The sequence below is a fragment of the Anthonomus grandis genome, chromosome 4 (assembly GCF_022605725.1).
Source record: "Anthonomus grandis grandis chromosome 4, icAntGran1.3, whole genome shotgun sequence".
Lineage (NCBI taxonomy): Eukaryota > Metazoa > Arthropoda > Insecta > Coleoptera > Curculionidae > Anthonomus > Anthonomus grandis.
This window is the reverse complement of record NC_065549.1, coordinates 2,488,123-2,503,254: the sequence shown is the minus strand read 5'-3', so window position 1 is coordinate 2,503,254 and position 15,132 is coordinate 2,488,123. Positions and strand designations below refer to the sequence as shown.

Sequence of the window (15,132 nt, the reverse complement as noted above, 5' to 3'; positions counted from 1 at the left end):
TCGCCATTTTTTTGTTTATGATTTTAACTTAAAAACCAGGCCCAAAAATAAAAATAAAACGTGCTGTTATGCCCTTCATAAATTGGCAGTACTGGCAGTAATACCACAACAGTTTTTATTTTCCTTTTTTTTAATTTCCTTGTTTACTATTTTCCTCGAAGAAATCCTGCATAAACACTTTTTTTTTAAAACTGTTGTCCTATATTGACCCCTATCGGCAAGAACACAAAGCTAACGATAGATTGAATTATCAATCATTAATAAATATTGTGCACATACGATGCCATCGAGAGAGACACATATACCTGTGATTGGACTGAACGTCGAGTTGAAAAGTAGTGGAGAGCGCTTGTCTTGTTTTCGCTAGGAAATTAAAATACAGTTTATTTAGCGATTACAGGTAATAGTTATGAAGGCGCGTTTGGCATAACATGTGATAGATAAGAAACTAAGTTCGGCTCTCTGGATGAGCGATAGCGTGTGATAGATATAAATATGCGTGCGGCATCTGCGACACATCCAAAGATTTGTTTAATATTTGCTCCAAATATCAAATTTACTTTATTACGATTATTTAATGAGCAAGTTCCGTGAATAAATAAGTAATTTTTAAATTTGATTTAGGTCCTCTCTTGCGGGTTGGGGGGCGAATGGTCGGGCAAAGCGCCCACCTGTAAATACGTAGACTGCGGTGCCCCGCCGAACATCGACTACGGCCGCTACGAGCTACGGAACGGCACTACGACCGTAGAAAGTATCGTGGAGTACTTTTGCGAGGAGGATTATTGGTTGGACGGACAAAAGGTGCAGAAATGTACCAGAGAGGGAAAATGGTCCGCTGCTACCCCATACTGTGAACGTAAGCAACACATTTGTTTCTCAAAGTCCTCTTAAAGTTATTCGGTAATTTTTTTCCCTAGTGATTGTATGTGACGAGCCCGATGTACCCTCGGGAAGTTACGTGGTGGGTGTGGATTTTAACGTTCATTCGGCTATCGAATACCATTGCGAGGTCGGGCATATTTTGCGTGGTGAGCCCACGCACGTGTGCCAAAGGGACGGAGAGTGGTCGGGGATTACTCCTACTTGTGAATGTAAGTTTTGAAAAACCGTGACCGTTGACTGTGAGAACAAAGTCGAGGAGTGTTATATCTGGTGATCTTGCCGGCCATTCCATTGGACCTCTACTCCCAATTCACTGATCTGAAAACGCATCATGTAAAAATTGCCTCACAGGAATAATACAGTGGGGTGGTGCTTTATCTTGTTGAAAATGTAAAAAAATCTCCGCTTAGGTTCCTACCACCATGAATTGAACTGAAAGGTTTCAGGAATGTTGTAGCAATTTAAAAGTTTATTAGACAAACACGATTTTACCCTCAATAATCTCCCAAGTCATATCTGCAATATGAGTATTAAAACTTCAAATTTGATGGGTCTTGGTAAAGTCAACTCAGAAAGCTTTTGAAGCACAAGAATCGTTCTGAAAGAGTTCGAGAAATTATTGGGTAGAAAATGCCATTTTTTTGCTTAAAAACCATTTTAAGAATACTCCTAATTAATTCGTGAAAATATGGTCAAAAATAGCGAAATCTTTCTAAGCAGATAAAAATGGCTTAACCAAACCCGTTCTAACTGACAACATGAAATAAAAATCCCTAAAAAACATGCTAAGTAACTAGAAGTATATAGTAGAAAACATTTTAAAAAAATTACCTAAAATACTTCAAATATGGAAACCTATGAAATCTGAAAGATTATAAAAAATTACTTGGCTCAACTAGGACATTTTTGAAAGAAATTTTCAGAAAACATTTTAAAAAACTGGCCTGAAATAACGAAAAATCACTTGGACTTTTAGGCATTTTTATAGCAAATCACTTCCTGATCTGCCTGGAAAACGTGATGAAAATGATCCTTAAAAATATAGCCTATGGTGGAAAGTGAAATTCCTGTAAAAGTGACTACAATTCCAAGTGATTTTCCATTATTCCAATTTTCCATCCATTTCAAGGCTTTTGAAAGTTCAAGTAATTTTTTTATTATTTTCAAACTTTTCAAGCATAAAAAATTATAGACTAAAAGACAAAGTACTTCGCTTGTAAAAGTGCCTGAATATTCAAATATGATCAAATAAAATTTAGGGGTCACTAAATTTAAATAAAATAGTCCTCAACAAACAACAAACTTTGCCCTTAAAAAAATTATTTCAAAATTTGAAATTATTGCTCATAAAAAAATTTAGGGATCTTAAAAATGACCAAAAATCCAAATTTTTAATTTTTCTAATGAATTTTTGCACAATAGGAACATAAAGGGATAATAATCATTGAAACTGACCATAATTCTTCTTGAGACCCAAAAACCACGCAAGTCGAGATATTAGGCAGTTCAAAATATAAATAACTGCCCCAAATCCAGATTTCTAATTTTTTTAGAAACTAATAGTCATAAGGAAGTCAGAGGTCCTTAAAAATAACCAAAAATCCTGATTTTTCATTTTCGTTAAATAAATTTTTACTTATAAGAAAATTAGAAGTCTCAAAAACATTGTCTTAACTTTTCTTTAATTAAAAAACAAACACGCAAGTAGCGATTTTCGCAAAACGTTAATTTGCTTCTAAAAAAATTAATAAGTACCCAAAAATCGAAATGTTCACTTTTTAATTTCAGATTCTTACTTAGAGAAAAATTAAGGGGCCTTAGAGTACTTAAAACAATTAAAAAAAATCATAATTCTATTAAGGGAAGACTGGGGGCAAGAGATTGATTTAAAAATAATAAGTAGCCAAAATCCAAATTTTCCAAGGGGTCTTAAAAATGAATTTTTAATTATAGGAAAATTAGCAATCCTTGAAAATGACCATAATTCTTCTTGAACTATGGAAACCAGCCAAGTCAAGAATTTAGGTAAAAATTAAATTTCCACTGATGAATCATGATTTCCTAAATTTCATGTTTTGGCTCTCAAATCCATCCTACTAAATCCTTTTATATATTAGTGTGGAAAAATTAGTGGTTCACGAGTTATACCCAAAAATGTTCGCTAATAACTAAAAATCTTAATATTTTGAAGTTCTTAAATTGGGTGGATCTAGACCTTGGTTGTCAAATTTGTCTATAAGTCAAAAAGTATTTGGGCTACAAAAATCGTTCTCCATTAAATTATTTGATAAGAAATGCGCATTCTTTGCATCCAGCCCTTTTAAGAATGGTTTAAATAATTCATGAAAATATTGTCAAGAAAAGTGAATATTTGCTAAGAACATTAGCAGCAAAAATGTTCAGACCAAAACTGTTCTGACTGCCCTAATTCTTAGCACAGAACCATGTTTTTGCTCTCAAATCGATCGTCAGGAATTCTTTAACATTAGTGTAGAAAAATTATGAAAATATATTAAAGGGTTCCCAAGTTATACCCAAAAATGTCGGCTAATAACTAAAAATCTTGCTATTACAACAATATGCGATTTAAATCCTTAAATTGGGTGGATCTAGGACCTTGGATGGCAAATTTGCCCGTAAATTAGAAAGTATTTGAGCTACAAAAATCGTTCTCCTATGAAATTGTTTAGTAAGAAATGGTCTTTTTTGCATAAAACCTTTTTAATAATTTTTTAATTAATTTATGAAAATATTTTAAGAACAGTCAAAATCAGCGAAGAAAATGAAGAAAAAATTGTCTAGACCAAAAAAGAAGTTTTCTAATTAGTCTTAGCTCTAAAGTCTATTCTCATGGATTGTTTCACAATTCCTGCCCGAAAATTGTTAATTTTAGACCTCCCTTTATTTATTATATCGAGAAAAGGCTGTACATATGCCTAAAATATTAACATCTAGGGAGTGCAATCCTGGAATTAATCCTAAAATATTTTAACAAAATCAAATACCATTTTTTTTTTTGGAATATGTAATTAAAAAAGCAGTAGAATAAAGGTTTGTTCCTATTTAACACATTTAGTGTAAAACGTTGTTATTTCTTTATGTATTTACGTCAGAATTACGTTAAATAGTGCGATTTTAAGAGGTTCTCTAAAAAATTCATATTTTTCGTATTTATTCATAAAACTGGATAAAAGTTTCACAGTCAACCAAAGAAAACATTAATCTAAGGCATGATTATTTAATTGTTTAAATTTTTCATGAATTTCTATTAAAAAAAAAACAGTATTTTACAAATCATATATTTTTCTAAGAGGTCAAAATAAATCCAACGACATGGTTCTCTTTTTCACTTTATTTTTCCCAACTTAGACAATGAGATTTTTTTTTATTAATTATTTTTGAATACAAAAATAACTAAATAAAATCAAATTAACCATTTAGCTTTGTCAGGTGATTATTCGAGACACAAAAACGCAGAATATTACATATTTATGATGCCTAATAAGAGAATTTTAATATGTTACGTTAAATGTGAATGTCCATTAATAATTGAATTATTTTAAAAAAAAAACAATGCCTGCGCTACTTCCTTGGTTATTTTGCACGTTCATATAAAATTGGGAAATAAATAAGTATTTACATTTGCACAAAAAAAACAAACACTTCACTCGGATTTAAAAGAGTAGGTAATTAATTATGAATTATTCTGGTTTAATTGATTCCGGGATTCTCGAGATTAAAATAATTTAGTGACTCCTTTTTTACCCGAGATTAAACTGTAGAGTATCGAGATCTCGGGATTACAACATTATATTGTTTATAATGATATATGATTATAACATTTCCAGTTCCTGTGATTACAGTCACTGATTAATTTTATTTTCATTTGGTTTCTATCAATTCCATCACGTTCTTCCATTTCCAATTTAATAATTGTTTATATCGTTCTCAGTTTTACGTTTGTTAAAATGGAGCTCTAGGTAATCAAAACCTTGCAAAATATTATTTATATTCCTTGAATAATGTATGCTATCAGGGCAATATTAAAACTGGAGCTTCTTATGTGCTTTCACCAAAACATCAAAAAAAAAACTTTTTCTCCTATTTAGACATCGATTGCGGCAAAGTTCCCACCATGTTATACGGCGAGGTGCACTACACCAACGGTACCACCTACCTGGGGAGCGAACTGAGGTACACCTGCGCCAAAAACTATAAAATTAACGGGGTGACCAAGCGGTACTGCATGGAAAACGGGCTATGGAATAGTGCCACACCGAAATGTGAAGGTATTAGACAATAATAAATTAAACATAATACTATTTACCGTTATGTGTATTAGTTCTCTTGTGAGGTTTTGGGTTTCGGGATCAATGGAATCAAAGTCCAGGTTTAACGCAAAATTTATTTGCTTTCTCAGGACGATTTTAAAATCCTGAACTTAGTCATAAAAATAAATGTAAACATAGACGAAATCTATTTAAATCTTCTGTAAATTACAGATGATATAATTGAAGCCACTGATCGTGGAAAATCTACTGCACTAGTGCTGTTAGGCTATAGCAAGGCATTTGATCGAATCAATCAGAAACTGCTTTATGCGATTTTGAGCTATGTGGGGTTTGACTATAATGCACCTCATTAAAAATTATTTAACAAAACGGAAACAGTTTGTTGAAACCAGCAAAGGTGTATTCTGGGGCCAATATAATTGTAACCTTACTAGTGGCCTAAAACATTGCAAAGGTCATTTGTATGCAGATGATAGACAACTATATTTTTCATTATTTCATAAAGTGCTATCAGCAAAATTAATAACGATCTGAAACGGTTGATTAGTATTTCTATTAAACGCAATTTAGTCATAAATGCATCAAAATCAAACTTTTTAAGACTTAACTTTTAAGAGCACTTAAAGAAGATCTAATTTTAATGGCTTCTGCGGAACAACTTCCGCATTCTTATTGTTCTCGTAATTTGGGGCTTAATATTGACACCAACCTTCGATACAAACAGCATGTAAGTAAATGTATTCAATTGGGCTATGCTAATTTAAAAAGGTTGTTTCCATTTAGGCATTTACTTTCAATATCACAAAAAATAAACTTATGTGATGCACTAGTGCCGAGTCATTTTAATTTTGCTGATGTAGTGTATGGACCATGCTTGGATCAAATATATAAAGACAGAATTACAACGGGTTCAAAAATCTTGTTTACCATATATATACGGTATTCTTCGCCGCGATCCGGTAAGCTACAAACTGCATGAAACCAAATGGCTCTCTATGGAATGTCGAAGGAAGTTACATGCTGCAAGTTTATTTTATTCGGTAATTTATTCTAATTGTCCCTCGTTTTGACAAGCAAAGTTCGATTCCGAACGGATGTTCATTCCTTAAATTTAAGGCATAGAGGATCAATCTCTCCGCCGCTGCACGCAACATCTTATTACGAATGATCTTTTTCATTTAACATATACCGGGTGGTGCGTCGCCGAGCGGAACATAGGACAACCCATGTAAATTTTAAGAGGGGCTTCCCTGTACATTTTATAGAAAAAATGTAACATTTTAATTTTTGAAGAAACCAATCTGGCAAACTCTTCTGCAAAGTTTCAAAAGTTTTAATAAGCGAATCTTGAATTATTCAAATAAATGTAATTGCGAAATTACCAAATTTTCGGTTCAGGTAAAACCAGACACCAGCCACCAGCCAACAATTTGTTATAAGGCTTTGTCAAATTTGATGTACAGCCGAATACAAGAAATGTTTTTTTTTTTTACGGAATGGACTTGGTAGGAAAATAAACTGAAAATATTTGAAGACCACAGGGAAAAAACGTGCAAAGTCACTATTAATTGAATTTGAGAAAATAAAATTTTAAATTTGAAAACGCTATAAATTTTTTAATAATTTTTTTAAAATTTTGATTTTGGAAACAATTATTATACCGTATACTAGCTTTTTAAATTATGTAATGAAATTAAAAAATATCAATTAGTTTTTTAAATTTTATTACAAAACCAACCAGAGTACAAAAAAAACAGGAAAAAAACGTGCAAAGTCACTTTGTTTTAAATGTTACCGTATTTACTATATTGGTGTTTAGCGCTTATTTTTTGTTGTTTTAACGGGCTTTTCTCTTCTGTTCATTTTAGGGATTTTCTTTGCGGGTAGTACAGGAAGACTGTCGTAAAAGGAAAACGTGCTCTCGTCACAACATTTTTTCAGTTGCTGTAGATCTTTGTATTTTTCTCTTGAAATATGAATTTTACCTAAAAAAATATTTTATTAACAAAAACACTATTATTTAAAGGAATTACAAAACAAACTTACCATTATAAGCTCGTGGTGGATAGTGAAACTCCTTTTCAGATAAAGGTGGGCCTCGTATGAGTTTGGAGACTGGTTTAGTTACGATGGAAGTAGTCCAAGATCCATTATAGGTTTCACGATGAAGAATCATTCTTGGATGATTCACAGTGACTTTCAACTCTCTTATTGGTCGACTCAAAAACGGACACTTCTTTACATACAAAGGAGACAAAAATGCACTCCAGTCTCTTATAAGGCTGTCGTTAACTTCTTCTATTTTATAAGGTGTTGGTTTAACTCTAGCTTCCTTGAAAACCCGAACCCAGTCTGAAGGTAGTTCGGTCTTGGATTTGCAGTTAATTATACCTATATTTTTATCACACTCCATAAATGAGTGGCCCCTAATCGGAAATACAACTTTGATAGTTTGAAACCCCTATTTTTCGGTGGACCAGGTAGTGCAAATAGCGAAACACTGTAAAGTTCTTATTTTGTCCTCCACAAGAGTCGCAAAAAATTATTAAAATCTTAACATAATCTTCTAAAAAAGAACATACCTCATTAGAACCCTTCTTAGCTACTTCTGACTAGGTATAAAATACTGAATCAGCATCCGAAAGTCTATGGATGTTAAAAGAATAAAAAGATAATTGACACTTATAATAGACGTCATTAGTCGTTATGTTCGGGACTGGTAAGTTTTTTTGGTAGTCCATGGCCACCGCTTCTATCTCTATTGATTTCCTACTTTGAAGTCGAGCTTGTCTCTTCCTAGCATAAAAGGCTTCTGTTTTTTTCTTATGAAGTTCTTTCTCTAATGTAAGCTTTCTTATTTTGCTATTTAGGAACTCTTTTATTTCCAAAGTGATGTTTTGGGTAAGCCTTAAATTTAGCGACTTTAATCTAGCATTGAATTCATCGCACTTGGAACAGGTGTCAGAGCGGGGATATCCAAAACTGATATTAAAATCAGTCGAAAAAATAGTTCTGTAAGTTTCGTAAGACACAGATTTATCTGGATGTTTTAATTTATACATTGAGTGCATTTTGCGAATGTTCAAATCTTCAGGTAAGTAAATTTTCTTTGACTTTTTATTGCTATAATGACTAGACCTACCCTTAAACGAACGAATATGAGAAATAACACAGTTTTTTATATCTTCTTTAAGTGCACGATGTTTATAGGATTGTTTCCCCCTGTTGTCCTTAGGAGCAACTCCTTTGACTATAAGTGAAGTGTGAATAGTCTGAACTCTTCTTCGTGTAATTCCATGAAGTGAACAAAACGTAGCACTCTTACCTTATAAAAGTAACTAGCCTGCCGGAAGTGACTTTCTTCTTCTGGGCGACGATTTCTTCGTTGGAAAACAGGACTTAGAAGAATAAGGCCACACAGATAAGCACTTTGTTCGTCCCAAGAACCTAACTCATTAAAATGTTTAATAATTTTAGCCCGTTCATTAGGTAAAACTTTTTCAAAGCACTGAAATCGCTTACAATGACAGTCTGGCCCTACTTCATGACTCTGTAAGCGTATTTTTTTTGAAACATCAGACATACGACCAGTTATTTTACGTTTTTTAGATAGTCCACAAATTTTTTTATCTAATTCGTCACCACTAGTGTCACTCGCCATGTTCACTCAGTTAAAATAATCGGCAATCTGACCTACGAGCTTAAAAAAACAATATAATTTTCTCAACCCAACACGTTTTTTCCTGACTTAACACGTTTTTATCTAGTATCGCGATGACATTGCACGTTCTTTCCCTGCATAGTTATTTAAAAACTGCAAATATCCAGTGACACAGTGCGTTTCTTGCCGGTATTAATTGCTTATATGAAAATATTCTTTGAAAGGAAACACATAAACGTATTATCTTAATTTTTATAAAATACTGACTTTGCACGTTTTTTCCCTGTACTCTTCATTTCAGATACTGCTCCTCTAAAACTGTTTCCCGCATAATGCCCCTTAATTATGGCTATTTTTTCGTCGATTGAATAATTCATACTTGTTTTTAAATATCGACTGTCACTGATTTGTTGACACTCTTCCTCACGTCAGTGACAATATTTATTTTACTGGTGCCCGTTTAGTTTTACCTAAACCGAAATTTGCTAATTTTGCAATTACATTTAATTGAATAATTCAAGATTCCCTTAGTAAAATTTTTTGAAACTTTGCACAAGGGTTTGCCAGATTGGTCTCTTCAAAAAGTTATCTTACATTTTTTCTGTAAAATGTACAGGCAGTGGCGGCTCGTGACAATGGGCTATGGAGGGGCGCGCAAATCCAAATAAATATATACTTACTAATAAATAAAAAAATATAACTGGACGTACTTAAGTATATGTTATAATATCTGAGATATGACGGTTTGCAGTCACGTCGCATTTACACATCACGGAACCTCGCACAAAAATATTTTTGCCACCTCTCTGCGGTTTTAAAAACAATAACAAGTAACTTTAAAACGTGAACAAAATTATACTTATTAATAAATGTTCAATAGGTACTTAAGCTACTTCTTAAAAGTCAAATCTGTTCGACGGTCTTTTATATTTATAAATCTTTCCATTACTTTTTCATCAAAATTGTTTATTTCCATCACTAAATTTCTATTGATGGACATCATGGCTAAAGCATTAAGTCTTTCATTAAGCATAGTACTTCGCAGGAAGGTTTTTATTCGCTTAAGGGTGGAAAAATTGCGCTCGGCCTCTGCAGTTGTCATTGGGGTCGTCACAATAATATTTAATAATTTTATTGTTTCGGCAAATGTTTCGCCAAGATTATTTTCTAAAATAAATGAAAGCAAGTTCATAGCTCCAATATTTTGTGAGAAATCTGGTCTTGAGTAAATGACTTCTAGTTTAGTTCTTAATCTAATTTTACATAACATTGGATAAAAAGTAACTACATTATCTAAAATATCCACTAGAAAGGTCTTGTTATATTTTGGATACGCTTCTTTATCGAACAAGTTAGCTGCTTGAAGATGACCTCGATAGGAAAATCTGTCCTTCGCTTGGGTAACAACTGTATCACATACCTCTTTTGCAATAATACTTCTCAAGTTATCGTCAGTTCTTCTTCTTTTGACACTTTCAAAGTTTAATTCTATATTAGCCTTAATATTATCGGTGTCGTTTCTTATTTTGGCAATGCTTGATTGAAATATCGACAGATCTTAGAGAGTAATATTTAAATCCGACAAAGGTCTGCCTAAAGTCTTAATGTTTACTTTTTCTTCCAGTGAAAGATTTGAAAAATTACAGTTAATTAAAAAGCTTACACGATTCATTATTAAATTTCAATAATAATTATTGTATTGTTCACTCTCGAAATACTCAGACACACACAAACCACCGAACACGGAACCGATTAAAAACAAAATTTTGCCGAATAAACAACAAAAAACGTCTTCCTGCCGCCTGCGGTTCGATTTACAAAACATTCAAACAAAAGCCGAATCCACCATAAAACTGGGGCGCTAAATTTTTGCGCGCCTCGCTATCGGTAACGAGCGTGATAAAACCCGAGGAGATGGGTCGTCGAGAGTAGCTTTTCAGGCAAATTATGGACGCGGATGTGAGCGCGCCCCACGACAAATAGAGGAAGATAAATGAGCTATATGCGCTTGCGCCCCTATTAGCAAGCCGCCAATGTGTACAGGGAAGCCAATAATTGACTCCCTTAAAATTTACATGGGATTTTCTATGTTCCGCTCGGCGACGCACCACCCGGTATATCCAAATTCCTGAAAGATTCAAAAAATTATCATTAGGCGGATTTAAGTTTTTTTATAAGAAATTTTTACGAGAATGATTCCCTGTTAAATTTGTATCCCATTCACTTGGCACCGAGCGTTATCGTGTTGTTATATAGTAGTTATTATTGCACTAGTAATGTCAATATACATATACAGGGTGTCTCACGACGAATAGACGCGATCGATATTTCGGAAACTAATTTTTCAAAAATTTTGAAAATTTGGCAACATGGCACTGTCGAGGGGGGCTACACAACTAAAATATTTTGACAGTTGTGACGTTTCCGGTTATACCGGAAGTAGGTGTCAACTTCGTTATTTTAAATGGAACACCCTGTATATTTTTACTTTTTTGGCTTTTACGTGAAATTCTAAGTATATTTTGTGTATAATGTCCTATACCTAAGTGTAACCGTTTTTGACATATTTTTAATTTCATGTGAAAAACTATGTTTATAAGCCCTAACATAATTACCGATTACTCCCTTTTAGTAGCCTTTATTTATTGGTTAGTTTTGGTTTTATTTTAGAGGAAGGACCACTTTAAAAGACTATTTTAAAATTTGGCTAAAAAAAAGATACAGGGTGGTCAAAAACTAGCATTAAAAATTAAAATAAAAAAATCATTAAAAGTCAATTTTTTTAAATGGAAACCCCCTATTTTTATAATTTTTTCATAAAGATAATTAAAAATAAGGTTAACTTTGTATAAGGTTATCTAGTCCAAAAATTGATAGTTTCCGAAATATTGGCAGTTTAAATTTGGCCTAATATTAAAAGCCGTATAATAACACGGCTCAAGGATTGTTGATTAGTTGGGCATGACGGTTGTCATAGTAACCGCTAGAAGCGGCAGTAAGATAATGGATTATAACAGAAATGTACACTTTTTAATTAAATTACACTTTTACGAAGAAAACTTAAATAGCAAGTAACTTATAAATTTAATGCATATAATCCATTGTCTTACTGCCGCTTCTAGCGGTAACTATGACAACCGTCATGCCCAACTAATCAACAATCCTTGAGCCGTGTTATTATACGGCTTTTAATATTAGGCCAAATTTAAACTGCCAATATTTCGGAAACTATCAATTTTTGGACTAGATAACCTTATACAAAGTTAACCTTATTTTTAATTATCTTAATGAAAAAATTATAAAAATAGGGGGTTTCCATTTAAAAAAATTGACTTTTAATGATTTTTTCATTTTAATTTTTAATGCTAGTTTTTGACCACCCTGTATCTTTTTTTTAGCCAAATTTTAAAATAGTCTTTTAAAGTGGTCCTTCCTCTAAAATAAAACCAAAACTAACCAATAAATAAAAGCTACTAAAAGGGAGTAATCGGTAATTATGTTAGGGCTTATAAACATAGTTTTTCACATGAAATTAAAAATATGTCAAAAACGGTTACACTTAGGTATAGGACATTATACACAAAATATACTTAGAATTTCACGTAAAAGCCAAAAAAGTAAAAATATACAGGATGTTCCATTTAAAATAACGAAGTTGACACCTACTTCCGGTATAACCGGAAACGTCACAACTGTCAAAATATTTTAGTTGTGTAGCCCCCATCGACTGTGCTATGTTGCCAAATTTTCAAAATTTTTGAAAAATTAGTTTCCGAAATATCGATCGCGTCTATTCGTCGTGAGACACCCTGTATGTGTATGGCGTGTGTGTAGAATAGTATAGGATTGTGTTATGAGTAATATAGATAATATGGTATTATTTTGGAAACATGTATATTTATAGATAATTTTTTCTTTTTGAGTTTTGTAATTTACTTCACACAGGGGGTTAAACCTGTATCTTTTTAAAATTGTTTTTTAACCTCTTTTCTGCCGTTTTTCTAAATAGATTTAGTTAAAATAAATCCGTTAAATAGTATCATGTAAACAGTGGCCAATAAAAGACTTATTATTATTATTAATTTTTATGACTAAGTTCGGGATTTTAAAATCGCTTTGAAAAATAAATTATATTTTGCGATTAGTCGGCAATTTTGAGTTAAAACTGAACATTTATTTCACTTATACCGAAACCCAAAATCTTTCCCGGATAACTTACAAAATGTTGGATCGTTTAAAGACAAACCAATTATTTATTCATAGAAATCAGATGTCCGGAACCGATATTGGCCGAGCATAGTATCTTGTCGGTAACGGGAAACGACCGGATGTACGGGCGAACGTTGATCCGTACCGCGGAATCCTCCAATGTAGGAGCCAGCACCTACAAAATAGGCGCCTTGGCCAAATATAGGTGCGAGCGGGGTTACAAGGTGATAGGCGAACCTTTGAGTACTTGCGAGGATAGCGGACATTGGAGCGGCGGAGTACCGCAATGTGTCTGTAAGTACTAAGAAAATTCTCTGCTATAAATGTCGTTTTTAATTGATTATTTTTTATAATAGATGTGGACTGCGGAAACCCTCAAAAAATCCCACACGGCGACGTCACTTTACCATCGAACGCCACGTACTATGGCGCTTTAGCATTGTACGCTTGTGACCCCAATTTCGAATTGGACGGGGTGTCTAGACGGCTCTGTTTGGAGAACGGTACCTGGAGCTCAGATACTCCCGCTTGCATAGGTACTACTACTACTACTACTATTAAAAAAGCACTTTTTATAACGTTAACTTAATTTTTTCCATTAGAAATTCAGTGTAAAGATCCGGACACTTTCGCCGGTGTGACTTATAAGTTGAGCACTCGCAGTGTGGGTGGAGTGGCTCAGTATTACTGCCCCAGGGGACATACCATGCAAGGAAACTCCACCAGGTTCTGTCAGAAGAAAGGAGTCTGGAGTGGGCGAGCCCCTACCTGTTTACGTAAGTTTAATTTATAATGTTAAAGAGGCAAAAAAATTATATAAGGAACTTAATGGTGGTTTGAAGGTCTGAATTAAAAAAGACGAGAAAAATAATATTTTAAATCTTTGGATAAAAAATAGCTTCTTGGAAGAAACCTTAATAGACTGTAATAAAATTGTTAATTAGTCCAAAAGGCATATAATAAGTGGCATGAAATGCCTGGAAGGTGTAAAAAATTAAACCAAAATGCCTTCGAAAGCCTGCGATCTAAAACTTTTGGGGTAGAATTGGAAAGGAGTGCAGAAACCTGGCAAATATGAAAAATTACTGGAAGCAAAGAAAGATATGAATTCGAAACTTGTATAATAATAATTGAAATTCTTTCAAATGATTGGGCTGAAAGTGTTTAAAATCCTGGAAGAAAGATGACCAAGAATAACCTTGAAAGGACTATACAAATGAATATTAATCCCAATGTTTGGAAGATTCTAGAAACCTCAAAACAGTTAAAAATTTAAAAAACTTTTATTACTACTTAAACATTTTACACAAAAAATTGCATTTTTTTTGTTACTACAATATTTTACACAATGCTTAGAGTAATGCGGAGTGAACTGCGACTATAAAAACAACGGATAACACAGACACGAGCTAGCGCGCATGTGCTGTTAAAGCATACTAACCTAATTACAACTAAAACAAGAATAAAGACTTTTTTCCTAATTATAATTAGGAAATTAAGGCTTTAATTGAACCATTACTAAGATATGGAATATTGCTCTGAAGCGCAACTTACGAAAACAGTATTGGTGCACATAAAATTATACAGAATTCAATCATAAAAATAATGTAAAAGGCATAGGAACATCATAATCTAATGCCCAAACGGGCAGAAATTAAAGTCTTAGAGAAATGGGCCTAAATTTACCAAAAACCCCCCTGATTCTGAAGCCCCTGGTAATTTTTTTTTTATTTAGTAGGTTCAAAAGAATAAACGTACTAACAATAATTTGCCTCCCAAAATTGGTTGCGGTAGCTAAAGTAGTTCCGGAGCTATTAAAAAAAAAAACTAGTTTTTAAAGGTTATTTTCAAAGAGCTCTAGCTCCCTGAGGAAGCTTTTCCGGACCCATGTTTATATGAACTTTTGTTTTTCTTTTGACGTTTTCTATCTGCCCTAGAAGTTCTGTAACATGATCAACGGAACACCCTGTATAATCATGGTGAAAAAATAAGTTCAAATTCGTTATAAAAAATTATGTAAAATACGGGAAATCAAAAAAAGGAAGAAAAAAAAATACTTTAGGATTGGGTTTTAATTTCCGACAT

The 15,132-nt window shown here is 33.0% G+C and overlaps 1 protein-coding gene across 1 annotated transcript in view; it reads left to right on the top strand.

The window, feature by feature from the left end:
- Positions 1-15,132, top strand: part of LOC126735177 (sushi, von Willebrand factor type A, EGF and pentraxin domain-containing protein 1) — an 82,711-nt gene that overhangs the window by 62,701 nt on the left and 4,878 nt on the right. The window contains exons 11-16 of the mRNA XM_050439126.1: positions 625-859; positions 921-1,094; positions 4,995-5,174; positions 13,102-13,341; positions 13,404-13,583; positions 13,650-13,823. Coding sequence (XP_050295083.1) covers positions 625-859; positions 921-1,094; positions 4,995-5,174; positions 13,102-13,341; positions 13,404-13,583; positions 13,650-13,823 — 1,183 coding nt within the window. The remainder of the gene's footprint in view (positions 1-624; positions 860-920; positions 1,095-4,994; positions 5,175-13,101; positions 13,342-13,403; positions 13,584-13,649; positions 13,824-15,132) is intronic.